We start from the raw sequence: 25,957 nt of genomic DNA, 5'->3' as shown, positions 1-25,957 counted from the left end.
TGTTACTGTCAGTGCTGGAAGCCAGCATAATGTGAATATTTGCTTCATAATGCTCAAGTGTGTGGACTGTGCCATGCTGACAGAGAAAGTCTACTTAGAAATAATAGATGACCAACAGCATTGTGTGTTAAGGCTTTAAGCAGTGTAGGTTTTAATATATGACAAATAGAGTAGTCCACTGACATAGCAAAAATCCAAAACTGAAGAGCCAGAGCCTTAACTTCATTACCTACTTTATTGTCTTGCTTAGAATTAAACATTTCAAAGAACAAAATATTGGCTTAGTTCAGGCTGTAAATTTTCATGGAAGAAAGGCCCCAGTCCTGCATTGTGATCTGCACAGATTGACTGTTGCAACCACATGGAGCCCTGTTGACTTCAGTGGACTTCACATGGACCACCAAGCATGATAAGGGCTATGGTGACTTTCACGGGTAATTTTCCTCAGTAGTTTCCCGGTAAGTGCATGCTGGTTTTCTGTGTACAGCAGAACAAAATGTAGGTAATCTTTCCTGAAAACTAAGCCAATAAATATTTGTAATTTTAATGTGAAATTTTATTCCCCTATAAAAACCTTTTGAATAAAATGTAGTTCAAAATTCTATCACACTTCACTTACATCCTTATTTCCTGTCAGTGTTCAGCAATGTGCTTATGTTTAGATTTTGTTAATGTAAGTATTTTATACTCTTTATCACATTCTCTCACTTTTCTGTCTTTCCCCTCCTCTACACATAGGCTTCTCACCTCGATTGAAAGTCTTCCCCGCAGATGCTCATGTCTGTGTACTGACTCTGTTATCTTATTCACTTAGCTCCTCAAATGGAGGCTTGGCAAATAGGTTAGCAAAAAACTCAGTAGAGCAACTTATATTAATCCTTGTTTTCTACATTTTACAACACTTTTTTTTTTCTCTTTCCTGATTAGGAGAAAACGGGCTTCCTTGTGTCTTTGACCTATTAAGATGCACAGACTCAAAAACTGAACAATACAGGGAACAATTTTTCCGAGCCTTTGTTATATTTAATGTGGGAGATAAAGCAGAGTAACTGCAAGTGTTGCCAGAATAGTTAGGGATTTATAAAATGCCTTTTCCTGACTTGAACCAGTGGTATTAATTACCCATTAATGTAATCTCAGTTGACTAGATTTTCTGTTCCCTTAAGATAGGAGAGATATAGAGGTTAGAATGGAGTATAACCTTTAAACGTGATCATCTGTTTGGGTTTGGTGGATAGTCCAGAACTAAGGACATGGGTTTAAATTAAGAGGAATTAAATGACAGAAGAACTTGAAGGGTGTTGTAGCCGTGTTGGTCCCAGGGCTTTAGAGAGAAAAGATGGGTTAGATAATATATTTGATTGGACCAACATCTATTGGTGAAAGACAAGCTTTAGAAAACGTCTGCTTTCACCAACAGAAGTAGGTCCAATAAAAGATATTACCTCGTCCACTTTGTCTCTTGAACTTGAAGGGTGAGAGTGAACTTGAGAGTGTGAATAGATGGAATGGGATTCCAGTTCAGGTAGCAGAGTCAAGTAGCAATATAGTTAAAGTTGTCTGGCCACTTGAAATGTAAAGGATTAGATATTTTTATGTTTGTAACAGTAGTTGACCGCCCACTGGAAAAAAAGTTCACTGATCAGTTCCCCTTCTGTATAGGAGTATTTTTTTTTATTTCTCCAGAAAAAGTTAGTTTACAAATAGATGGTGAGATAAAAGTAGTTATCAAACAATTACAGACATGAATGGCCCATCGTCTGCCTTCAACCCTAAGCAGTTATGCATGATGTTCTTTTTCTACATTAAAGAGTATGGGAGGATTCTGCCATCTGCTTCAGTCCATATGACAGCATATAGAGTTCATAAACAGCTCACAAAGAGTCAGCAGGGAGTTGTCCATAGTCCAGTCACTGCCATAGCTGGCCCTTCCTATAAGTCCCAGCTTAGGGGGCATAGTGGGAGGGAGCAGGCCTGGGAGCACATGATAGTGGGGGCATTCTGTGCTGCATTCTGAGGCAGCATTTGGGAGGCTGACATAAATTAGAGCAACTCTTGGCTGCTCTTATTTAGGCTGGGAGATGCACTAGCCCTTGGAGTAGCCCAGAATCCTGAGTACAAAAGTGGCTTAAAGCTACCTTTCTGTGCTGAGCTGGGGAAGGTAAAGAATCCCAAACTATAGTTTAGTTTCAAAAAGATGAGGGAAGATGACTGTTGCATCCCCTTGTCAATGTTCCCTTACATTCTGAAGGATAGTATATGATATCTTGACTAGTTTGCCTGGGAAACCTGTGGTAATTGCTTAACTATTTAAAAATGGGTCACAGCTGGGAAATTATGCCTCGGTGTTTGTAATATGTTTTCTTCCAGCATGATTCATATGCTTGTTGATATCTTCTATTGTCTAATGCAGGGGTCGGCAATCTTTCAGAAGTGGTGTGTCAAGTGTTCATTTATTCACTCTAATTTGAGGTTTCACGTGCCAGTAATACATTTTAACATTTTTAGAAGGTCTCTTTCTTTAAGTCTATAAAATATAACTAAACCATTGTTGTATGCAAAGTAAATAAGGTTTTTAAAATGTTTAAGAAGCTTCATTTAACATTAAATTAAAATGCAGAGCCCCCCAGACTGGTGGCCAGGATCTGGGCAGTGTGAGTACCACTGAAAATCAGCTTGCGTGCTGCCTTTGGCACACATGCCATAGGTTGCCTACCCCTGGTCTAATGCTTAATTTCCTGATGATTATTTCAGACCCAGAAGCGGCAAGGTCAGGCACTTCCAAAATCACTACCACACTGGGACTAGTGGTCCATGCTGCAGGTAGGCTGAATAACTGTAAGATCTGTAAGGGACAATCTTCTGTCACTGTCACTTTTCCTGTCTAACTTAAATAAACCTTTTGAATTTTAAATTGCAATAATTATTGTATAGTCACCAAAAAAGCTAGCACTGTGGGGATTTTTTATGTACACCTCTACCTCGATATAACGCCACCCGATATAACACCAATTTGGCTATAACGCGGTAAAGCAGCACTCCGGGGGGGTGGGGCTGTGTGCTCCGGCAGATCAAAGCAAGTTCGATATAACGTGGTTTCACCTATAACATGGTAAGATTTTTTGGCTCCTGAAGACAGCGTTATATCGAGGTATAGGTGTATTTAGAAGCACATTTTCCATCTTTTCCGAAGTAAGCTAACTGAAGATTGTTTAAAATGGGTTGAAAAAATCCATGTACGGACTGGGCTATATGTCTAGATATGATTCAGATAAGAAGGATTTAGGGAGGTTTTATAGTATAGTATAGTATGTTTGGTCAGTCATTTAGGATTTGGTGAGTCCTCATGTCATGTATTTAGTAAATCACTTTTACTGTAAAATGAAGGCTGTTTTGAAAGCCTTGAATTTTTTGCATCATCTGTTTCATTTTAAAACAAAAGCAGTGTGTTTGGCTTGATTAAAGCCTAATATGAAAATAGTATTCTGCCTCCCGAAAATGTTCCTGGGAGCCTTAATTAGATACAATATTTCTCTTCATTTCTTTTCCTGAAGACTTGTGGTGCATTGTTAACCATCTGCCGCTCCAACTCCCGTGGTGGCTGCTGATCAGTGATGGGTGAAGCAATACATACAAATATTTGTTATGTTATACATGTGGGGTTGAAATCTTTGTAATGAATTATTTATTCATTTATTTGGATTTCAATTGTGCACAATGGGTTAGGCACTGTAAACACATTTAATAAAAAAGATACTTCTTGTTCCAGGGATTTTACCACTTAAATGCAAGTTAGATCTAGCAATTGGTTTATATTGAACCTTTGGCTGCCTTATCGTCAATCTGCCTACTAATCTGTCTCCGCTGGGACAAATTCTAAAATTCCAAACCTCTGAGAAACTTTCATAGAGCAGTCACTTTGCAGGGAGTGGGAAGAAAGGTGTAATTTTGTGAAGGGAAAATCCATATTTGGTGGAGGGGAATGACTTGCTTGCAGGATGAGCAGTATTCAATGCTGGACCCATGACTGGTTCTAGGTCCAATATCTTGCAGGCCACTGGGGTTAGAAAATGGTGCATTTAACCACTGGAAATGTAGGTATGTTCTCATACAACAAACACTCCTTGCCAATGAAATGGCAACACTTAATTCTACTCCTGGTAGGTTGGAAGATATTGGTCATCATTATACATTTATATATAGAAAAGCTACCTTAAGTAACTTTTAGAAGTTTCTAAAATGTATTGGTTAATACTCTCTCCCCCCCCCTCCCCCCCCCGTTTACAGTTTGGATTCATGGTCTTAAGATAAGCCACTTTTACAGATTGGAGAGGTGGATTTTGTGAAAAATAGTATCAATTTTAAATTTCTCTAAAACTTCTTTAAAGCAGTTTATCCTCTAAAAATATGTTCTATAAACAAAATATTTGTCTGTGTCATACAGTGTTAAGGTTTTGATTCACACTCATTTGGGATGATCTTGTTAATTCATTCATTACTTTATTGTTTATATATAATTTGTCTAGATCAAACTCTCATGAAGTCCTACACTTCCTCTACGCTTCACACTGTGTGTGTAATATAAATGCATACATATACACAAATATTTTTGGATCTACCATGATAGAAGGCACTGTGTAAATGTATGTCATGAAACAGATTTTAACCAAAAAATGTTTTCTTTCATGCATGTGTTTTATATAAAAAGAGAATTTTTTTTATGAACAGCCAGTTAACTGATTTGTATGTTTTTCTTTCGATTTTTACACAGTAAAACAATGTTTATGTAACATTTAGGCAGTTCACAATTCCAAAAATAATAACTAGAATTCTTCGTAAATTTGTAAAGATTAAAACTGATTTTCAGCTTTAAGTTTAGATAGGAAACACATTCCATAACTTTCGAAATTAGTTACTAAATCTCTGTTCCCTGAATTATTCCAGTTTTATATTAGAACATACCAAAGACTGAGCAGACTCAGTGTGAAATCCTTGCGCTATTGAAGTCAGTGGCAAAACTCCCATTGACTTCACTAGGGCTAGGATTTTGCCCTCAAACCTCAGAGTGGCTCAGGAAAGGAAGGGGGAAGCAAGTCAGAGAGCAGCTGGGTCAGTATTAAGGGTTTTGTAAGTAAGGGAAATTATTTTTAAAGCAATATACAATTTTATATTGGTAGCCAATGGAAAAATAAGTAAACCTTGTGATGTGTATGAATAATCAGTGAACTCTTATGCACTCTTTTGGCTTTCTACCCATTAAGCTGATGGTGTTGCATTGGGTGCAGCAGCTTCCACTTCTCAGACCAGTGTCCAGTTAATAGTGTTTGTTGCAATTATGTTACACAAGGTAAGTCCAGATAATAAATTCATACTTTTTTTTTTTTAAAGGAAAGTCGATTTCTACTGCATGTAGAAGGAGTTAATTATTTGGGTTTCTTGCTTGAGTTAACCTCAGTATGTGGAGCTGCAGTGAAGTGATCAGGTGGTAATACAAAATAAGGGATTGGAGAACACAAGTATAATATTGGGTGGCTATGGGTATCAAAGGAAGCTATATCCAGTCAGTCTGGGTGGGGGAGGATGCATTTCATCTGTTCATTGACAAACCCAACCCCCTGCTGCCCAAACAACTGACTGTGACCTACAAAAATGGAGGAGAGAGAGAAAGAACAACAGTATATTCACTGGAGGCAATGTAGCAGCCACACTGCAATAGTAGCAGCCACACAGATGCAGCTGCGCTGCTGCAACATGTCTGGTGAAGATGCTCTATGCTGATGGGAGAGTGCTCTCCTGTTGGCATAATTGCTCCACCTCACCGAGAGGCGGAAGCTATGTCAGCGGGAGAGTGTCTCCCGCCAACATAGCGCAGTGTGGACACCACTTTAAGTTGATGTAACTTGCATGGCTTTTTCACACCTCTGAGCAACATAAATTACATTGACTTAAGCAGTAGTGTAGACCAGCCCCTAGGGATACTTGAAGAAGCCCTGGGAATATGGCAAGGGGTACTTACGTATGTTATGTTAAAGTACGGAAAACTGTTTCCTCCCGCTAGGATTCATTTCTATTTGTATGTGTGGTTCTCAGTGCTATGGGAACAATATATACATATTATTACTCCTGGGGAAATTCTGTGCCAAAAAATTAAAAATTCTGTGCACAATATTTTAGAATTCGGCTTATTTTATTTGTCAAAATTACATAATATCTTACTATTTTCAATTATTTTGGTAATTTATTTCAAAATACCCATCAGCAAGTGTGTCTGTAACAATACAGACAACACAAAAGATCCAGGAAATGTTTTTTGACAAATAGATTCCTTACTAGGTGTATTAGCACATCTATGTGGCTCCACAGAAATGTCCATGTATGTCAAGCACAGAAGACTTTAAGGGTATGTCTACACAGCAAAGAAATGCCATGTCAGCCAACTTAGGTCTCACGGAGCTCAGGTTTGGGGGCTGTTTAATTGGTGTGCAGACTTTTGGGCTCTGGTTTTCAACCAGAACATCTGGTCGAAAAGGGACCCTGGCGGCTTCGGTCAGCACTGCTGACCAGGCCGTTAAAAGTCTGGTTAGTAGTGCAGCAGGGCAGGCAGGCTCCCTGCGTGGCTCCCAGGAAGAGGTTGACATGTCCATCCAGCTCCTAGGCGAAGGGGCGCTCCGCGTGCAGCCTCCACCCTGAGCACCAGCTCTGCAGCTCCCATTGGCCAGGAACTGTGGCCAGTGGAAGGTGCAGGGGCAGCACCTGAGGGTGGGGGCAGTACGTACGGGCAGGGGCAGCATGCGGAGCCCCCTAGCCCCTCCACCTAGGAGTCGAAGGGACATGCTGGCCACTTCCTGGGAGCCACTTGAGGTCAGTGCCGCCCAGAGTCTGCATGCCAAAACCCCCCTGCACTCTGAACCCCTCGGACCTAGGCACCCCCTCCCACACCCAAACTCCCTCCCGGAGCCCGCACCCCAAACCTCTGCGCCAGCCCTGAGCCCCCTCCTGAACCCAAAATCCCTCCTGGAGCCCGCTCCCCCGCCTGCACCCAAACTCCCGCCCGAAGCCCGCACCCCACCTTCCTGCCCCAGCCAGGAGCTCCTTCCCGCATACTGAACCCCTCATTTCTGGCCCCACCCTGGAGCCCGTACCCCCTCCCACACTCCAAACCCCCTGCCCCAGCCCAGAGCCCCCTCCCACACTCCAAACCCCCCAGCCCCAAGCCCACTCCTGCACCCCAAATCCCTCATCCCTGGCTCCACCCCAGAGCCTGCACCCTCAATGGGAGCCCTCACGACTGCACCCTGGTGAAAATGAGCGAGTGAGCAAGGGTGGGGGAGAGCAAGCGACGGAGGGAGGGGGGATAGAGTGAGTGGGGACATAGCCTCAGAGAAGGGGTGGGGTCTTGGGGCAGGGAGCAGGGCAAGGGGTTCAGTTTTCTGCATTTAGAAAGTTGCCAACCCCACCCTCCCACCCTGCAGGGTCCTAGAGCCTGGGCTCCAGCCCAGCTCAGACGTCTACACAGCAATGAAACAGCCCCACCACACCCAAGACCTGTGATCCCAAGTTGGTTGGCATGGACCAGCTGCGGGTTTTTCTTTGCTGTGTAAACATACCCTAAAGGGCAGTTCATTCTTAGGAGTGAAGTTAGGCCATGATTTGGCACAGCACTTAAATATGTCCATAAAGTTCAGTGCCTGAGTATCCCCAGTGAAACTAATGCTTTGCCAGATTGGGGCCTTAGTGAGTGGCATGATTTAGTAGTACTCAGCATGTCACCGTATAGTCACTGGACTAGAATTGAAATTGTTGCAGACAATAGATTGGAAGGGCAATGGGTGTGAAGGGTCCAGCATGGCAGTGGCCGAGTGCAGGCTACTGGCTACATGGAGGTGGGGGATCCTGCTGCCCCCATCCCCTCCCAGGGACACGGATGCAGTGGTAAGGCTGCACCCCACCCTGACACAGCACAAGGGCCGGGCTTGCCACAGAAACACCATGCAGCCCTGCCCCTCCATGCCGGCACACCATGATAGTGAGCGAGAGGGACAGAGTCTCACTCGCACACATGCCCAGCCCTGCTGCCCGATCCAGGTGTGAGGGAAGCAGGCTCTGTCCAGCAGGAACTAAGTGTGGAGGGGTCTAGGTGTGAGGTGAGAGGGTTCTGTGTGGGACAGTCTGGGTTCAGGCAGCTCATTGGGGGGTCCAGGTGTGTGTGTGTGTGTGGGGGGTCTGGATTCATAGGGACTCCTTGGGGGGTTCTGGGTGCAGGGGGAATTGGACTTTGTGGGGGGGGGGGGAGGCAGCAGGTGAAGGTGGTTGGGGCTCATTGTGGGGGTCTGTGTGTCGTGGGGATAGGGCTCGGCCAGGAGGTCTGGGTGCAGGGGGCGTGGGGCTTGGTATGGTGGGGGTCCAGGTGTAGCTGGTTGGGGCTTAGTGTGGGGGGAGTCTGAGTGCTGGGGACTTGGTGGGATGGTTCAGGTGCAGGGGGGTGGGGCTTGTTGGGGTAGGGGGTTGAGTGCGGGGAGCTCAGGGGTGGTGTAGGTGCAGGCATGGGGGTCAGGATACAGAGGGGTGGGGCTCAGTGGAACATCTGGAGGTTGAGTGGATGGGGGCAACTACCTGTACAGTGACTCTTCTCCCCATGGCTGGGGAGCCATGGGGGCAGGAAGCGTGTGTGTGTGTGTACGCATGTGTGTAGCTGTCTGCAGCTTGGGGCGGTTCCTGGGAGTGGGCTGACCCATCCCCAGCCACTCCATCCAGGGGAAGAGGAAATCCTGTTGTGTCCCCCCGCAGCCTAGCCGGGGCTAGCAACTGGAGCCCAGCGCAGGGTAGGAGCCACCGACCAGGGCATCCCCAGCTCTGCCCCTTTCCAGCTCTGGGCACACCATGATAGTGAACAAGAGGGACAGAGTCTTGCATGCATGCCCAGCCTCGCCCACCAAGGCAGTGATTTATGTTTCCCCCGGCTGTTCCTGATGCCCAAATCAGACGCACCTGTTTGGGACTGCTGCCTGGAAGGGACACGTGAATCAATTATTCTGCAGGAGACATTAATTCTGCACAGAATTCTCCCAGGAGTAACGTATTAAGAGGTCTGCAGTCATTTTTCATCATTAAAGGGTAACTCTGAGGTTGATAAGGTTACAGCATTGCAGACATCTGAAGCAAAATTGAACTCAGTTCCTTATACTATAATAAGTGTTTTGATACGTCGTCTGCCAATAAAGAAGAAACACCAAACTCCAAAGTTGGGGCAATAGCCTTTCAATTTCCCATTAATACCAAATTAAACATGTATTTGTTCAGACCTTATTTGTAAATGGTATGGAAAAGATTTATTGGATCTAGTTTTCAAATACCTCAAGCACACAGTTGCACACCTAATTTGTATGTGCAGTTATTGCAGCCTACTGTAATCACAGTAATTAGTCATGCAGTTTGTTCAGACCTTTTGCCTGTGTAGATTCATGCCTAAAGTGTTTGAAAAATCGGGTCTGCTGTGTTTTCACTTTTCACTTGTATAATAAGTGATATACGTGGTAACCATGTTCTGGGATGACAACATTGAGGCCAAAAGCCACAGTGTTTTATAGGTCAGGATCTGGTTATTACCAAGTAAAGGGGAAGCGAACACTTATTATTCTGACGTTTTTATTAACAATATTTTAAAAGTGTACAGTAAATATTTTTTAAATGAATATAGAAAACTTTTTTTAAAAGTGGGTTGTCAATGAGACGCTGAAAGAATTTTAAAAAAATTGAATTTTTTTCTCTTCCTTACTCCTTCCACAATTACTGCTACTTTTCCCCCCACATATCTCCTTTCCCCAACTATATTTCCCTTCCTACAGATCAACAGCTTCTCCTGCAGGCAGCTGCAATATATTTTAATTTACATTGTGTTTCAAAACTAAATTGGGAAGGAAAGATTGGGATTGTCCCGATGTAACCACGAATCTGATAGTTCTTGTGGCTTGTACGGAAGGGACTGGATTGATGGAAGAGGGGAAGAAGTGTCTGGTCTTGCTTCCACTGAAGTCAGTAGCAAAGCTCTCATTGATTTTAGTTGGATCAGAATTGGGCCTGAAGGAGGGAAATAAATAAAAAAGATTGTTAATCTTTTACTGATAGTTTGACAGCCCCTTTTTCTTTGCTTTGATGGCATTTTTTCTTCTTTCATGTAAAAGCTGGTATTTTTCCTCCCTTAGTTGAAGAAACGTCACTTAGGAGGCATATTTGTTTCTTGCAGGTAGCCTAAGAATTCTGATTACAAGAGCTGATCGGAACAAATTTTGATTACCAAACTGAGTGAGAACAAAAGGGTTATAGTTACCAATCAAATCAGTACAGTAATGAAAATCCTGGCATTCAATAATAGTACATTGATTCATATGCTGTATTGTTATGAAATAACCATCCAGTGGTTATGCAAATAAGATAACCAGAACCAAAAAGAATGCAGAGAGTGGCATAACTGTTCTAGTTCAGTAACTGTAGAGCATCCTTGCACTCTGGTTGGGAATATTCCACTTCAGTATAGTTAGTAGGAATAATACATATTTACCACAACTTTTTTTGGTCTTTGGTCATCTTAAATTACAGGGAATCCTAGCCAAGCAGATATTGCACTGACTATTATTCTTTTACAGGCACCAGCTGCCTTTGGCCTGGTTTCCTTTCTAATGCATGCTGGGCTGGAACGGAATCGAATCAGAAAGCACTTGCTGGTCTTTGCATTGGCAGCACCTGTTTTGTCAATGGTGACATACTTAGGGCTAAGCAAGGTAAATGTTTGGGATTTAATTTTGCCGGGAGCTTAGCAATTGGACTTGGGGGGCATGGAACTCCTTTCTGGGCTTGTAGAACTCTGAACTGTTTCACCCACCACCAATACATTTTTCCTTACTATCCGCTGTAGCTGGGACTTTCCCCGCCATATAGTTGCAAGTTTATGAACAAAATTCTCAAAAAAGGAAGCTTCTGTTCGTTTTAACTAAACAAATAATACTTACCCACAATTCTGCGGCAGTTGAATCTGCCATACAATTATGCTGGGGAATCTAAGCTTTCATTTTAAGAAGTTAAGTTTCCCTGTAAGTTTCACTTTAAGAAGCTAACCTGACAAATACATATGGATGCTTTGTTGATCTCCTGAGTCTGCAAGCAGATATGCTGAAACTGTAGCTCTGACATGTGCGGATGTATCTCCATTCGCCTTGAAGGGGTTTTACCTCTGAAACATGATGATAATTTAAATCTTAACATTAACGGTTACAGTGCCGATAATTTTAGTGGAAACATTTAGTTATTGTGAGTATCCATCCGTACTGGATTCAATGGAAGATATTGGGGCAGTGGTGGGGCTGTCACTGTTTAAGGGGTTGGGATTCAAGCCCCAGCTCCTTGAATCCCCTCCTTGGTGCCCAAAGCCTCAAACAGCTCCTGGGAGCTCAAACTCAAGTCACCTCCCTTTCCTTCTACGGTGACAAAGGCCCCAAATGCTGCCCAAAGCTTCCAGCTTTCCCCCTTGACAACTTTTTACATTGTCAGTACAAAAATCTGCAGCACATCAAAACTTCAGGTGAAGCATACAATATACAGTATTTAATATTAAAATATATCACAAGGGACACTGTACTTCTAGTAAGGTAAAAAAAAAACTCAGGTTTTGAACATACACTGTAAATTTTGCAGCATTATCAAGTATCACTTAGTTCAGCATTGGCGTGCCATTCAAAGTAGAGGCCTTGCTGCAGAACTTGGGTCCAGATCATGACAGAGTCCCTGGGACTTTGCTAATACTTCACATTTACATGGTGCTTTTCATCCAAGACAATCCATCTCCTTTAAAAATATAAGTCATTAAGTCTCACAACTGTCCTGTAAATCAAGCATAGAAAACAGGCTGAGTTATTAGTAAAGCCAGGAACAGGAAAACTAGGAATCGCAACTCCCAGGTGCACTGGTACGACCATTAGACAACTTGCCCACCCTCAAGGTTTGGATTCTTGACTATAGCAGTCCAAACATTCAAAGTGATCTGTACCTAAACATTTCTAAAAACATTTAATATTTATTTACATAATACAATCCTGATTGTAGAGTTGTGTATATGCAGGATGTACTCTGTGTGTGTAGTGTGAACTCTGATTGAGACAGACCAGTGTTCCTTTGAAAAATCAAAAGGTTTTCCAAGACAAACAGACTTGCAATAATAAATGATGCACTGTTAGTGTCTATACATCCTCCCCTAGGAAAATCTGCCTAGAATGAACACCCAGTAAGACGCTCATTAGGCCAAGCCTCATTTGTTCATCTTAACTAGTTTGTAGTAAATACATTTAAATGTACCAGTGCAGTGGCTCTCAACCTTTCCAGACTACTGTACCCCTTTCAGGAGTCTCATTTGTCTTGTGTACTCCCAAGTTTCATCTCACTTACTTGCTTACAAAATCAGACATAAAAATACAAAACTGTCACAGCATACTATTACTGAAAAATAGTGTACTTTCTTATTTTTATCATATGATTATAAAATAAATTAGAATATAAACTGAAGCTTTCAGTGTATAGTATATAGAGCAGTATAAACAAGTCATTGTATGAAATTTTGTTTGTACTGACTTTGCTAGTGTTTATGTAGCCTGTTTACACTAGGCAAATATCTAGATGAGTTGATGTACCCCCCCCGGAAGACCTCTGTGTACCCCCAGGGGTGCGCCTACTCCTGGCTGAGAACCACTACACATGTGTAACACAATCTTTATATAAGTGCCCATTAACTTATCTATAGAGGGTTGGATGTGGGAGGCTGATTCGGTTAGTGTATTGTATTTGTCTTCAGAGATCTGTCACCGAGCCCAGCCTAAAATATAGCTCAATATACAGGGCGTAAGTGGAGACTCAAAATGCACCAAGTGTAGAACTTTCAGAAAAGTTCTTAGTGCTGTAGATATTTCAGAACTTCCATCCTCCAGTTGTTCAGTATAGTCGATATAATAACCTAAGAAACTGGCCTAATACAGAGCCTGACATTTCTTGCAGTGAGTAAAAAGGTAAATACTGCAATTTGGAATTGAAGTCTCTGTGAAGAGATGTGAAGGAAGGGTTAAATCTGTTCCCTAATCCAGTGTTAAAATTGTAATGAGAACTAATCAGAAATCAAGGGATAAAAATGGTAGTGGTATCCATATGTGAGATGTGAAAGGAGACTGTCATGTTCTGTGCATACCACAAAGTGACACGTCTATTTAGGATTATATGCTGTTTCTCACAAAGATTTTTTTTCCTAAGCGTTTGGTATATTTTTCTGTCATGTCATGCCTAGGTGACTTCATATTCAGGTCCATTCAGAACATTGTGGCGTGCCTTCTTGCCTGTATGCGTGCCATTGCATCGTCTCTAATTCTGAAAGGTCTCCACTTGTTCCCCTTCCACTGCAGTTTGCTCTCCTCATATTCAAGGGCTCCTTCTCTTTTCAGTCTTTGCTCTGTCAGTTTTGATCATCCTTCCTGTGTAAGGTGCTGAATTTTATTCTCTCTCTCTCTCTCTAAAATAGCCTTTTTGCCTTATTGATTTCCCATCTCTCTTTGTAAAAAGCACAGCTCAAAACCCACCTCATCTAGGCTGTCTACAAACAGTGAGCTGTCAACCAGGTCACTGCACATGTGCTTATCTCACCTGTCCCAATCTGAATGTTCCTATCTACTGTCACCTTTCTGTAACAAATGCACTGCTGTAACTGCTGTAGGTTGCATAGATGATGCGCTGTGAAGTTGTATAAAAGGATTCTAGAAAAAAGGACAGGGAGAGACTTTGAGTAAATAGCCTGGGAGAGAGACACTAGAAAGGAACCGTGCTAGGGACAACACCATTTACTCAGTAGATGGTGAGAGGTTTGTTGGGTTTGTTAATAAAAAACACCAATGAGGGATCTTTGTTGATGGGTCATTGGTTTTAGGCAGGCTAAGAGCTGAGTTTTGAGCAGCGTTTTAGAATAATAGGGAATTGGGGAGGCAGAAATAATTATGGAGCTAGTGCAGTTGCAGATGTAAAGAATTAACCTCTACTTGCCAATGTTGGCTTCCTCTCCTATGTCAGACGGATAGGTTGAGACTATACCAGGGAATAAGATCACAGAGATAAATGGGAGCTTGACCAAAGAAGGACCTTAAAAATGAATGGACAAATTTTGCATTTTATTACCTATGGTTATGTGTAGTGTGATCCTAATCATGGTGTGGCAGAACCTCTTCTATAAATGACATACTAAAGTAAAATGAATAGAAGGATTCTTGATCATTCGTAACATGTTAGATACATTCCATGTTTGTAATAATTTTGTATAGAACCCCTGGAACATGCACAGTGCTCGCTGTGCTTACAATGTAAATACTGCTGGGTGGGCATCTATGACCTGAAATCTGATCTCATTGAAATGAGTAGCAAAACTCACATTGACACAGTGGGAAGAGAACCAGACCTTTAAAGACTAGAGGTCATCTTGAAATCTAGTCATTTAAAAAAAAAATTAACTTCACTGTGTGAGCGCCAAATTTTGTGATTTTACAATTAAATTTTCCTATTTTAAAAAGTATATTTTGCTCCTCTGTTGCTGTGTGAAAGACTCACACAAACGGGGTAACTGACTATACAAGAGAAACAGTTCAATTTACGATACACACAGTACTGCCAAATGTACAAAGTAAACTGGAAAAAAGATATTTAATTCCTCTAATCTTATAATGTCAGATGCTACTTGAAAGTATAAGTCGTTAAAACATTTTCAGACGCAAGTGTGGTATCTTTTTTAAAAAAGATTTTTGCTTTGAAAGAATGATTTGTTGATCAAATCATAATAAAGTTGGAATGTTAAGGGGTTTTTATTTGTTGAGTCTGCTGTAGTTTGGATTCATTTTCACTCTTCACCCCCCCCCTCCTTTTTCTCTTTCACAGAGCAGCAAAGAAGCCCTTTCAGAAGTCAACGCCACTGGAGTTGCCATGCTTTTCTCTGCTGGGACTTTCCTTTATGTTGCCACAGTGCACGTCCTCCCAGAGGTGGGAGGAATGGGGCATAGCCACAAACCTGAATCAACAGGTGGGAAAGGACTCAGCCGCCTAGAGGTGGCAGCCCTGGTCCTTGGCTGCCTTATTCCTCTAGTTTTGTCCATCGGGCACCAGCACTAAAGGTTCAGAGTCACTGTTCTCCTTGATCTGGTGTGAGCAGTAAATGTCAGCTGCTCTTTTCATCGTTGTCTCTCTTACCCCACCATCCACCCCATCTGCACTGTGGTGTTCGGGGGAAGCTTGATTCCAACATGAAGAATTCTGGAAAAGCTTTTAGTGTAGCAAAATGTACTTTGGCAGCCGAACATAAATTCTGTGTAATTTTCTTTTCTGAAGACATTTGATATTTTAATTTTGATTTCTTGCCCCTATTCTCAGGGAAGATGGACTTTGAATTTTAAGAAAGGTGAGTGGGGAAGAATTTAATGGCTCATCATGAAATTGCAATCACCAAAGTATTCTGTAACTCAGCATTCACAGCTGAGAATAAAACAGTGGATGGATGCCTTTTAATATGTGGAAATCTTCTTACCAGTAGAATAGGGGAACCTCCCCTACAATTTTTTTATGTTGTCCTGACATGTGTGACTGGTCCGTGTAATATCAATGCCACAAGCCTTGCTGTAAAGATGCAGAACTCAGCATTCTGGTTAATGCACTTGTTGCAAAAGACAAGAAATGTGGATTGGAAGAAACATCATTGGACAAAGATTAGAGAAAGTCTAGGATATGAGAATTCAGCTAGTCAAATCGATGGAGATGAATTTTTTATTGCGTTCCCTGGATTAACACAAAGGAAACAAGAAAGTCATAGAAACAAGGAAATACTCTGTTTTTACTTGGTTTATGCAATGGCTTGTTACATTATTTAACAAAAAACAGAAACAAAGCACACTTTGGAAGCAGATCTCCCATCATGTCCATAAAGAGTAGCAACCAAAACTGTAGAGGCAGTTAGGAATCTGGCACCAGGGCTGCACTGCTACTGTCATCTAGAGACAAATACACAGTGTCTTTTTAAATCAAACTGTTTAGGGCTCTGACTGGAAATCTGATGAAAATGGATTTTGAGGGACCAGAGAACTATACTAGCTCATTTACAAAGGGCTGAAACTAGTGGTCTGTTTTTTTTTTCTTTCATTAAATAAAGAATATTAAGGTTAACAAAACAAAATCTCTGGTTAAATACTCATACTCTGGGCATTTTGTTAGGTGGATGGTGTGTCTAAACTAATTAACTGCTCTGCTAAATCTTCATACCAACAAGCAAGAAGCATTTTGGTTTTTGTTGAGAACCTATTAAAATCACACCTTTCTCCTTTGGGAATCTTGCAATCCACCACCTCTTGATTATGGTTGGTTGTAGTGATGCTCCTCTGGGACTCAGTCCATTGCAGCTGGATGATAAAAGATACTCTCCTTATCAAGACATGCCTTCTCTTGTCAGGCAGTGTTTTTGTTTAATTATGCAAGAAATGGTACATTTTAGTAACTAGTGCATACAAATTCAGAACAGTTGACATGTACAGATTGAAAACACAACTCTTGTTTTACAAAAATCGCTTTTATGCTGCATACATTTTAAGCCCTAGTCTGATTCTATCTGCACTTCTTATATAATATTGCCAAAATGTTGTTTTTGTTCAGTGATTTTCATTGTTTGAAACAAATCTTCAAAGCTTGAAATCACTGCTTTCTCAAGGAACGTATTGTCTCCTTGTGAAAGAGAGAGCCTCCTTCTTCCCTCGCCATCTGTTTCTTATGGTACACAGGCCATCATGGCTCTGACTTCTTTACTTCATTACATCCTCATTATCTTCTAGCTCAGCAGCGGGTATCAGCATGGCTCTTGGAACAGGATTTGTTAGTTTAATTAGTGATCACTCTGTTCAGTGGCTTTGTAGCAGCACACAAACAGTAATCCACGATCAGATTTTAACAGTGGTGACTGCTTTTTTGTTTTTTACCGTTAGAAAGTTGGATTTGAAAATCAATACAGAATTATTAGAAGGTAGAAAACCTTCCCACAAGACTAATTATTTTAAGGTAGATAAAATATTAGACCTAAACCATGGTACATGAAACTAGGCCTGTAAAAAGCTGTTGTGTTCTGAAAAGCAATAGCAAAAATAGCACCACCTAACTGACTAGATCTATTCCCTCTATGTATTTAGTCATGCCTAGTTTCTCAAGAGACAAATACAAATCTACTTTTATACTCCCGTTAACTCTGAAAAGCCAACACAGCTCAGCTAGAGAGCTGGATTCTGTTCTCTGTGTACCACCACAATTGTGGAACTGTTTGCAACTGAAAAATGTGTGTAAATCCACTGAAGGCAGTGATGGTGCACAAGTGTCACTGAGGGCATAATTGGGCTTGTAGAACCTTTTTGACAGGTGGTGACAGGCAACATACAATGTACAAAGAATCCTGCTCTTAGACCTCTTGGTAAATTTGCAGGGCTGGCAGTTATGAAAAAACACCAATTCTATTAAACTGAGCAAATCTGATCTGTAGTCATTGGCAGAAAATGAAAATGGAACCTCCCTGGTGACACTTCTGCAGTTACATTTTGGGGTAGAAGCACACTTTAAGTTTACTTCCATTTTTCCCCAGCATGTGCTTATGGTTATCTTTCAACCTCTGTGGTTCAGCTTCAGCCATCAGAAACCCATACATCCATTTTTACCGTCCCATTTACCATCTTTTCCTGCCAGGCTGCAGTATTCAGCCAGAACCTTTCTCTATGGACCATTGCTTATTGAGGAGGAGACATTTGACCAAATCTCTCTCCCCTGCTGACATAGATTCTGGCAGGTTTACCATAGTGATAATAGTCTTCCTGTTGGCATTGCTAAGAGGGTTTTGTCAGACTTCTTGCCACGGACATGTCATAAGATCAAGTCTCCAACTTCTGGGCCAATTGCCAGTGATGATAACACTTGGTTTAGTATTGTACAAACTAAGCTTGAGAGGCCAGAGCATTAAGCATTATTGGCCAACGTATAACAGTGCAAGAGTCTGAAAAGGGTTCACAGATTAAAATGTCTACAAACAAAATGGGGACAGAAGGCCCAGTAATGTGCAATTTTCACTTTGCAGTTTGACTAAGTGGCATAAGATTTATGTTTTTTCCTATCCACTTAGAACTAGAACTAGCTTAGTTTTTTTGGCTGCCTTAACGGAATATATCTGTTGAACTGTTGTTTAAACTTATATGGCTGAGACTGCTGCAGTTAACAAGGGAATTGAGGGTTATCAGAGAGATTCATAGCAGAATGTAAAGTTTCGTTGTGAATATAGCAGAATGTAAAGTTTTGAGTGCTTGTTCATGTCCATTCCAATCAGGTGTACAATGGCCATGGGGGTTGTAATGAGCCGCAGGCAATGCCGGTACCGCTGGCAGCAGCACTGTCAACAGAAGCTTCAGCACCGCTGTTGCCCCTTACAGCTCTGGCACCGACCCTCCTGTCAGTGGCACCGCCGACAACTACAACTTCAATTCCACCGGCGTCAACGATATTGGCACCGCCGGAACCAGTAACTTCAGCACCTGCTTCGGCACCGATATTTCCACCTCCAGAGGGCCCGGCATTGCATGCTGTGGAATACCATGTGTCACGAGACCCACGGGGTGCTGAAGGGAGTGAGCAGGGTCCACTGCCAGGCCTCTCCGGATGAAGCGGTGGCAGGGATGTCGACTGCCCCAGCTCTGGACGATAACAGGGCACTCCAGCAGCTCTTACACCGTGCTGCCCAGAACCTGGGCATACAGGTGGAGGAGGTGGTGGAGGAATCAGACCCAGTCATTGAAGCAGGGGTGTGCCACACGGTTCTGGTCATCTCTACAATCGTCTTTATTAAAGGCGAGGCAACACAAGAGGAACCGGGGTGTGTGAGGATGTCAGGCTTGCTGGAGGCAGAAATATCGGTGCCGAGGCAGGTGCTGAAGTTGCTCGTTCCAGCGGTGCCGATATCGTCGATGCCGGTGGAATCGAAGCTGTAGTTGGCGGTGCTGCTGACAGGAGGGTTGGTGCCGGGGCTGTAGGGGGCACAGCGGTGCTGATGCTTCTGTTGGCGGTGCCACTGCTGACCGTGCCTTCAGCTCATTACAACCCCCATGACCATTGTACGCCAGATTGGAATGACTATGAACAACACATCTCTAAGAACAACAGTTACAAGAAGGTGAGTAACCATTTTTTGCCTCAAGTGACCAAATCTATCCTAATTTTAGTAAATTATTTTCTTTTAACGTAAGATTTCAGTTAAATATGAGTTGGGGTGAAAACATCTCTGATCATACCTCCATCCTCCCTCTTTATCTGCCACAATAAAATCAATTATCACATGTAGTTATCAATTATCACCATCTCTTGTCAGTTTCCATTCCTCAGGAAACTTAGTTGCAAATAATGCTTCATTACTCTTCCATTTTTGTCTGTAATGTCCATCCTTATATAGGCTTTCAGTTGTAATGGGGGTGGAAAATAGGTACACCCAGACAACACTAACTGATTGGCTTGCATTTTTCTCTTCTTTTTCCAAATCCTACCCCCAAACCAGCACTCTCCACATCAGCCAATTTATCAGTTCCTGATGGTTGAGTTGACACTAAGAATCAATTAGGGTTACATCTGTGTTAGTCCCAATGAGTTCAGCTATTTCATTGACTGTTCTGATTTCATTCTTGTTCCTCGTATTAAAGGCAAAATATTTTTTCAGTACCTGATGACAACTGTGATACAGGAGCCTCCTTTATATTTACAGATGTGAGAATGGCAGGGCACTCACACCAGGATAAAGATGTTTTGATGGCTGCTCCGTGTATTGTAAGTTGGCCATGAATTAAGCACGAGAACCTAGTGTCTACATCTGAGCTTCAAAGAGCACTCCTGCGTGGAATATCGTAAAACTTTAACATTATCCAAGAGACCCAGGAGAACAACAGTATTTGTTCAGGAACTACTGTAGAGGCTGGTGATTGTCTTACAGGATTTCTTGGCAGTGGCTGACTTGTGCCCTTACTGTCAACTATACTCAGAATAACATGGAAAGGCTATGGAATAAGTATGTTGCTGTTGCTCTCTTCTACGTTGTCTCCTTGATCATCCTCAGGAAATCTGGGAGGAGGAGTTTGGTTGCTTTTGTCTGTGGAGTTGTGGGGAACCCGTCCAATGAATTTCAGATTCGAACTTTTAAAAATATCAGCTTTTCTCATTTTCCTTTGGTTACATCTTCCAGCAGCTCAGGCTTTCCAGGGAATAAAATTGCCTGGTTACTGCAGTTAAAGTGACTCAGCGTACTGAGCTGTAATTTTAATGTCTTTTCAAAACCATTTGTACACATGAAATCATTCCATGAATGGCTGCCTTATAATTTTTTGGTTTTTTCCACTTTAATTGTGAATGGTTAAAAAAAATAATGTTGTTGGTTTTTTGATTTGTTTTATTATATTAAATTTTTATTAGGTGCAGTGCTTAAGAGTTGGCTTCTCATTTATCATATGAGGTTTTGTTAGAGACCATGTGAAGAGCAGTGGCACTTCAAGGTAGTGCTGCTGAAGACTAGTGCATTTTATTTTTATGTACAGTAGAACCTTTGAGTTACGAACACCAGTGTTATGAACTGACCAGTCAACCACACACCTCATTTGGAACTGGAAGTACACAATTAGGCAGCAGCAGAAACTTAAAAAAAAAAAAAAAAAAAAAAAAAGCAAATACAGTACAGTGCTGTGTTAAACGTAAACTACTAAAAAGGGAAAGTTTTTTTAAAAAAAGAGAGAAAGTAAGAAAACGGTTTGTGTTTGTTTCTTTTAAATTGAGATGGTTAAAAGCACCATTTTTCTTCTGCATAGTAAAGTTTCAAAGCTGTATTGAGTCAGTGTTCAGTTGTAAACTTTTGAAAGAACCATAACATTCTGTTCAGAGTTACAAACAACCTCCATTCCCAACGTGTTCATAATTATGAGATTCTATTTTATAGGCATTTCTGTTGGAGTACCCCACAGAAATTAAAGCTACAAGAGAAAGCTGATGAGATGCAGACTGTCTGAGCTCTGTTACTGGGGCAGCCGCAGAGAGCGTCTTTGCCCAAGATTCCCACTAGCCAGAAAGAAGTTGGGATTACAGTGAGGGGAATGAGAGTGGGTGTCAGGAGCAGTACTGCCAGCCACAAGTATTCAGTACTCATGAATTAGACATCCCTGAAATCATGACTGGCTTAAAACTGACTTAAATATTAATAGTCACATTGGCTTTTTCCTGTTTCTGATTTTTTGAGCCTCAAGGGGAAAATAGCCAGCCCCCAATTTGCATGTGAGCATTGCAGATTTAAAAACTCAACAATAAATGCACAAACAAAATGTAAGCCTCTCTGCTGGCTTTTGGAGGGGACTCTGCTTCGCCTCTCCTCACCTTTGGGCTGTGGAGAAGCTGCCATCTAATCTCCATCTCTCTGTGTACACCACATTCCCCTGCAGCCTCGTTTTCCATCTATCCTCCACATGCTCTTTCCCCCAGCACACGTGCCGTCACAGCACCTCCGTGTCCCGCTCTGGCTCCTGGCATCATTCCCAATAGCAACAATGGAAGGCAGTGGCCATCTGTGCTAAGGGCAGCCTAAACTTCCTCTTTTCAATACTGTAGGGAAACGGGAGCCCTCTTAAATGAGGGCAGATTGCGACCATTTTGAAAAAGACTCCTTCCTGGGTTTCTCTTGAAAAGAATATATTTGCTGATGCACATATTTTCAGTTATAAAGGCTAACAGAAAATAACCTGTGGGCCTACATCCAAGAGGTTGTCAGAAGTTGAAGAGGTGTCAGAGAAGTTTTGGCATATGGTTTTTGAGCAAAAAGATACAAAAAAGATGATTTACCAGGACATACATACAGATCTGCAGATTTAATGGGAGACCCTCAGAAAATTCAGTCCTTTCTCAGATTGTATGCTATGAACTTGGGGGAGGAGACACTATATTTGTCATACAAAACAGGTCAAATCCTTGCTTTAAGTGAAAAACTTAGTGCAACCGTAACAGTGGAGTCACAACCAACACCTCCAGGCTAACAGCTTGTTTTTATCAAACTTCAGTTTGGGGCCAGCTTTGACCTGAGTGACAGTTTGAAAAGGTAAGAAAATTAAAATGAATTGTTTGTATGCTGTGTACAACTAATCTGTATAATGTTAATGTTTGTTTTACAGTACCGAGTGGGTTAGCCTCTATAGAATACATTTCCCCTGCCCTGAAGACTTTACAATCTGCAGCCTGCAATTTGCAATGCAGGTTCCATACATGAGGACCCTTACATCTGTGCAACATCCCATAGACGTCTAAGGGACTTTGTGCATAAAGTCTGAAGGTCCACATGCCAGGATCCAAACAAAGACATGACTTTCTATTACAGGAGGTTATTGAGGCAACATTTCAGTGTTTCTCCAGAGTTGTACATGGATATATATCTAAATTTGTATATTGCATTCGCCGCCAGCCAGAGAGAACCTTCAGTCCTTCTGGCTCTTCCCAACCAGTAGGGTGATATTATATTATTCCCGCTGCCAACAATGCACACTCCCCCCCCACACACACACACAATCTTTGTTCTGCTGCTATTCTCCTCCTGTTGCTCAAGCTGAGACTTGACGTGTGTTTTGCACAGTAGCTGCTCCTGTGCCCATAGCCAAGAATCTGTCAGCGTTTCTTTTCGAAAAGTGAAACCTATCCCTGAAGAGATTTTATAACCTTTGTCCTGAATGTTAGTTATGTGTTGGTTTTTAGTACATCACCCATTGCGGCAGCTCTGTAACGGTTAAAACCCATAGTTTTAGCATAAGTCTCCATTTTAACTGTCTGCTGTTGTGCTTAAAAGTCCCATGTAAACAAATACGCTTTGCATTGTTCCTTAAAGCTCACTATACTTGGCTCTGAGCAGTGGAGAGAGAATGGAGTGTGTTCCACCAGCAAGAGATCCGCAACCAAAAGTATGCCACTGACTATAAAACTCCAGAAATCGTTGTCATGAAGAACAACGCAGTAGATCTTAACTGCTGTAATGCAACCAAGTTAGGTGGCCTCTTAGGTAGTTGACTCCTAGACTATTCAGGACTAAAAGAGCCTAGTCAGTACCTTGAATTGCACCTAGAAACATCCAAGTCCATGTCTAAGGTAACTGCACTTAACCTGCATTGCAGTGATACAGATTAGGAGCATTGTACGGAGATCAGGGTTAAGTGAGGATGGGGCTGCATTCACTTGACCTGATGATAGGAGTCACTGCCAACATGAATCCCATCCTACAGAGTCAAACTTGATAAGCCTTTTTTTAAAAAAGTGCTCAAGGGGTGAGTGTTTTGTGCGTTACTTCACTAGTTTTGTAAACCCCTTTTCTATTTCATGCACCTAGCCACCATTGAGATAGGTGTAATATAAATACATACATTTCCAGAAGAATTGGGCGGAAATTAAGCTCTTGTAGGAGGTTCAGGCATAGCCTCCACTGTGAAAATGCCTTGAAAGCACCACCCATTATATGCATTCCACAGGTAAAGCATCTGCTCTTCAAAATTATTTTCATGAATTGGGTTAAAAAAAAAGTCATCCTGGGCAGAGAAAGTTTAGCAGTAACTAGACAAAAGAGGGATTTCTTTCCTCCCATATCCCCTTTGGTTCAATCACTGCACACAACCTTATCTGAGATGCTGCAACTTCAAAACTTACCGTATTTTAAAACCATTTTCCACTCCCTGCTCCACTGCAAGCAATAAACCCATGGTATTCTGAACTAATTGTTTGAGGTGGTTGACTTTTCTGCTAGTTCAGCATAAAATTTAAAGCTGACTTATTCAGTTAGAAAAATGCATTTCTCCGTGCAAACTTAAGTGCAATAATGTATACTAATAATTTATTGCTATTGTATATTCACCAGTGGGAGATCCAAGGTGAATTACTGATTTTTGCAAATTAGCTAGTGAACAAATAGAAAGGGGACTCCAGGCTAAATGCTTGACAAAATTTACTTTGTTCTTTTAATTAACAATTGTAGCTCAGGTTTAATTATTTATGATGCTTCATCATATAGTAGTAAATGTACTGTTAGACATCATTTTTACAAAATACTCTGAGGAATGCAAGACCTAACCACTTGTTGAAATCATTACAGAGATATGAGCAAGAAGAGACCACCTTTTTGTTACAATAGTTAACACAAGCGAGTTAACATTCACGACCCCATAGGAGTTTAACTTATTGCAGTATTTTCTATAAATACAACAGTAAATGTTACATTTGTTTTGGGGGAAATCACTGTACAAGGTGTGTATATTCATGCAACAGCTGTATTTTTAGCAACGTTTTTTCAGATGCTGTTAGGGCCTGTGCACAGCAGGAAGAATGAGCTGAGCTGTTAGTTTGTGTCAATGTGCAAATTAAAACATATTACTGATGTGTGCAAGTCTTAACAAAATATCCCTTCAGCCAGAATTACAGCACATTCTACCTTTCTTTTCGGAGCATTTTCTCTGTTGCCTAAAGTGTCTATACATTAACTATCAGCTATATTAGAAGGCATGATAAAAAAAATGCCTTTTGCCTAAGGCTTGCAGGGACTACATAAACAATGAAAAGTGAGATAACAATGGCTAAAATCTAAGATATAAAGAATTTAAAAATCTAAAAAGCCAAACAATGTGAAATAATGGAGAAGTGTTAAGATATACAGTGTGTGTTTTGCACAATATGTTAATTCAGTGACTCAAGTGATTATTTCAATGTGAACACAGTCTAAGTTGGAGTCCAGGGAACGCCTGTGATTTGCCTACTGGAATTTGGGGACAGAAAAAGGAGATACTGTTGCAATTAATGTGCTAGCCAACACCGTTGCCACTAATCTGGTTTGTCTGTTATACTTGACAGTTATTAGGAGTTGACTTGAGAGCACCATTCCCAAATTGGTGGGAGTGACTGGAGAATAGCTAATTTGCCTGTGTTTAAGAAAGGGGAAGAGAGTGATCTGGGAATTGCAGGCCTGTTAATCTGCCCTCAGAAGTTTGTAAGAATTTAGAAGAAATAGTGAAGGAAGGAATAATTAAATTCATGGAGGTAAATGGTAAAGGGGATGTAATGCAACATGGGTTTACCAAAGGTACATCATGCCAGTGTAACTTGATTTCCTTCTTTGAGAAACATTTTTTTTTAAATTTTAGATAAGAGAAATGCAGTAGATCTACTATGCTTGGACTTCAGGAAAACAGTTTACCCCACGTGGTACTAGGGAAATTATTCGTTACATATGGGAAGATACAGATCAGTACAAGAATTATAAGGCGATTAAGGAACTGGCTAAAGGGGAGAAGGCAATGGATTGTGCTGAAAGGTGAATTATCGGACTGGAAGGAGGTTACTAGTGGAGTTCCTCAAGGATCAGTCTTGGGACCAATCCTGTTCAATATTTTTATTATTTATATTGGCACACAACGTAGGAGCACGCTAATGAAATATGCTGATGGTACAAAGTTGGGTGGCATCATCAATGCAGAGGAGGATCAGAATATTACACAGAAAAATCTGGATGCCCTTGAAGATGGAAGTGACAGAAATGGGATGAAATTCAATAGTACACAGTGCAAGGTCATGCACTTAGGCTCTAATCAGAAGAATTTCTGCAACAAGCTGGGGTCTCATCAGTTGGGAGCAACAGAGGAGGAGAGAAACCTAGGTGTGCAGATCCATCACAGGATGACTATAAGCCAACAATGTGATGTGGCTGTGAAAAAGGCAAATACATCCTAGGATTGCATCAGGTGAGGCATTTCCAGTACAGAGAGAGAAACCTGTGCCTTGCCCAATGGCATTAATATAAGACCTCATTTGGAATATGCTGTACAGTTCCAGTCAC

General features: G+C 41.6%; 1 protein-coding gene and 1 long non-coding RNA gene across 4 annotated transcripts in view; one reads left to right on the top strand and one right to left on the bottom strand.

Moving 5' to 3' along the window:
• SLC39A9 (solute carrier family 39 member 9) overlaps positions 1 to 24,409 on the top strand; it is a 38,101-nt gene extending 13,692 nt beyond the window's left edge. Inside the window, exons 4-8 of one of the 3 annotated variants that reach the window (XR_005597594.1) lie at positions 2,755 to 2,823; positions 5,262 to 5,347; positions 10,644 to 10,778; positions 14,950 to 15,466; positions 19,832 to 20,537. Coding sequence is in view for 2 of the 3 variants with exons in the window: in XM_039534768.1 (XP_039390702.1) it covers positions 2,755 to 2,823; positions 5,262 to 5,347; positions 10,644 to 10,778; positions 14,950 to 15,091; positions 22,269 to 22,363 (527 nt within the window). In the remaining variant the exon portion in view is untranslated. Of the gene's footprint in view, positions 1 to 2,754; positions 2,824 to 5,261; positions 5,348 to 10,643; positions 10,779 to 14,949; positions 15,467 to 19,831; positions 20,538 to 22,268 lie in introns of those variants that run through there. The other 2 variants (XM_039534768.1, XM_039534769.1) reach the window with 2 other exon arrangements.
• Positions 9,726 to 12,107, bottom strand: LOC120403560. Its single transcript, XR_005597595.1, has 3 exons — positions 11,673 to 12,107; positions 11,113 to 11,227; positions 9,726 to 10,077 (listed from the first exon to the last, which is right to left on the bottom strand). It is a non-coding gene; the product is annotated as an uncharacterized LOC120403560 (long non-coding RNA).
• Positions 24,410 to 25,957: the final 1,548 nt, after the last annotated feature.

The sequence above is a fragment of the Mauremys reevesii genome, linkage group 4, assembly GCF_016161935.1.
Source record: "Mauremys reevesii isolate NIE-2019 linkage group 4, ASM1616193v1, whole genome shotgun sequence".
Taxonomy (NCBI): Eukaryota; Metazoa; Chordata; order Testudines; family Geoemydidae; genus Mauremys; species Mauremys reevesii.
The sequence above is the reverse complement of the archived record's forward strand: the minus strand, read 5'-3'. Positions and strand labels throughout refer to the sequence as shown.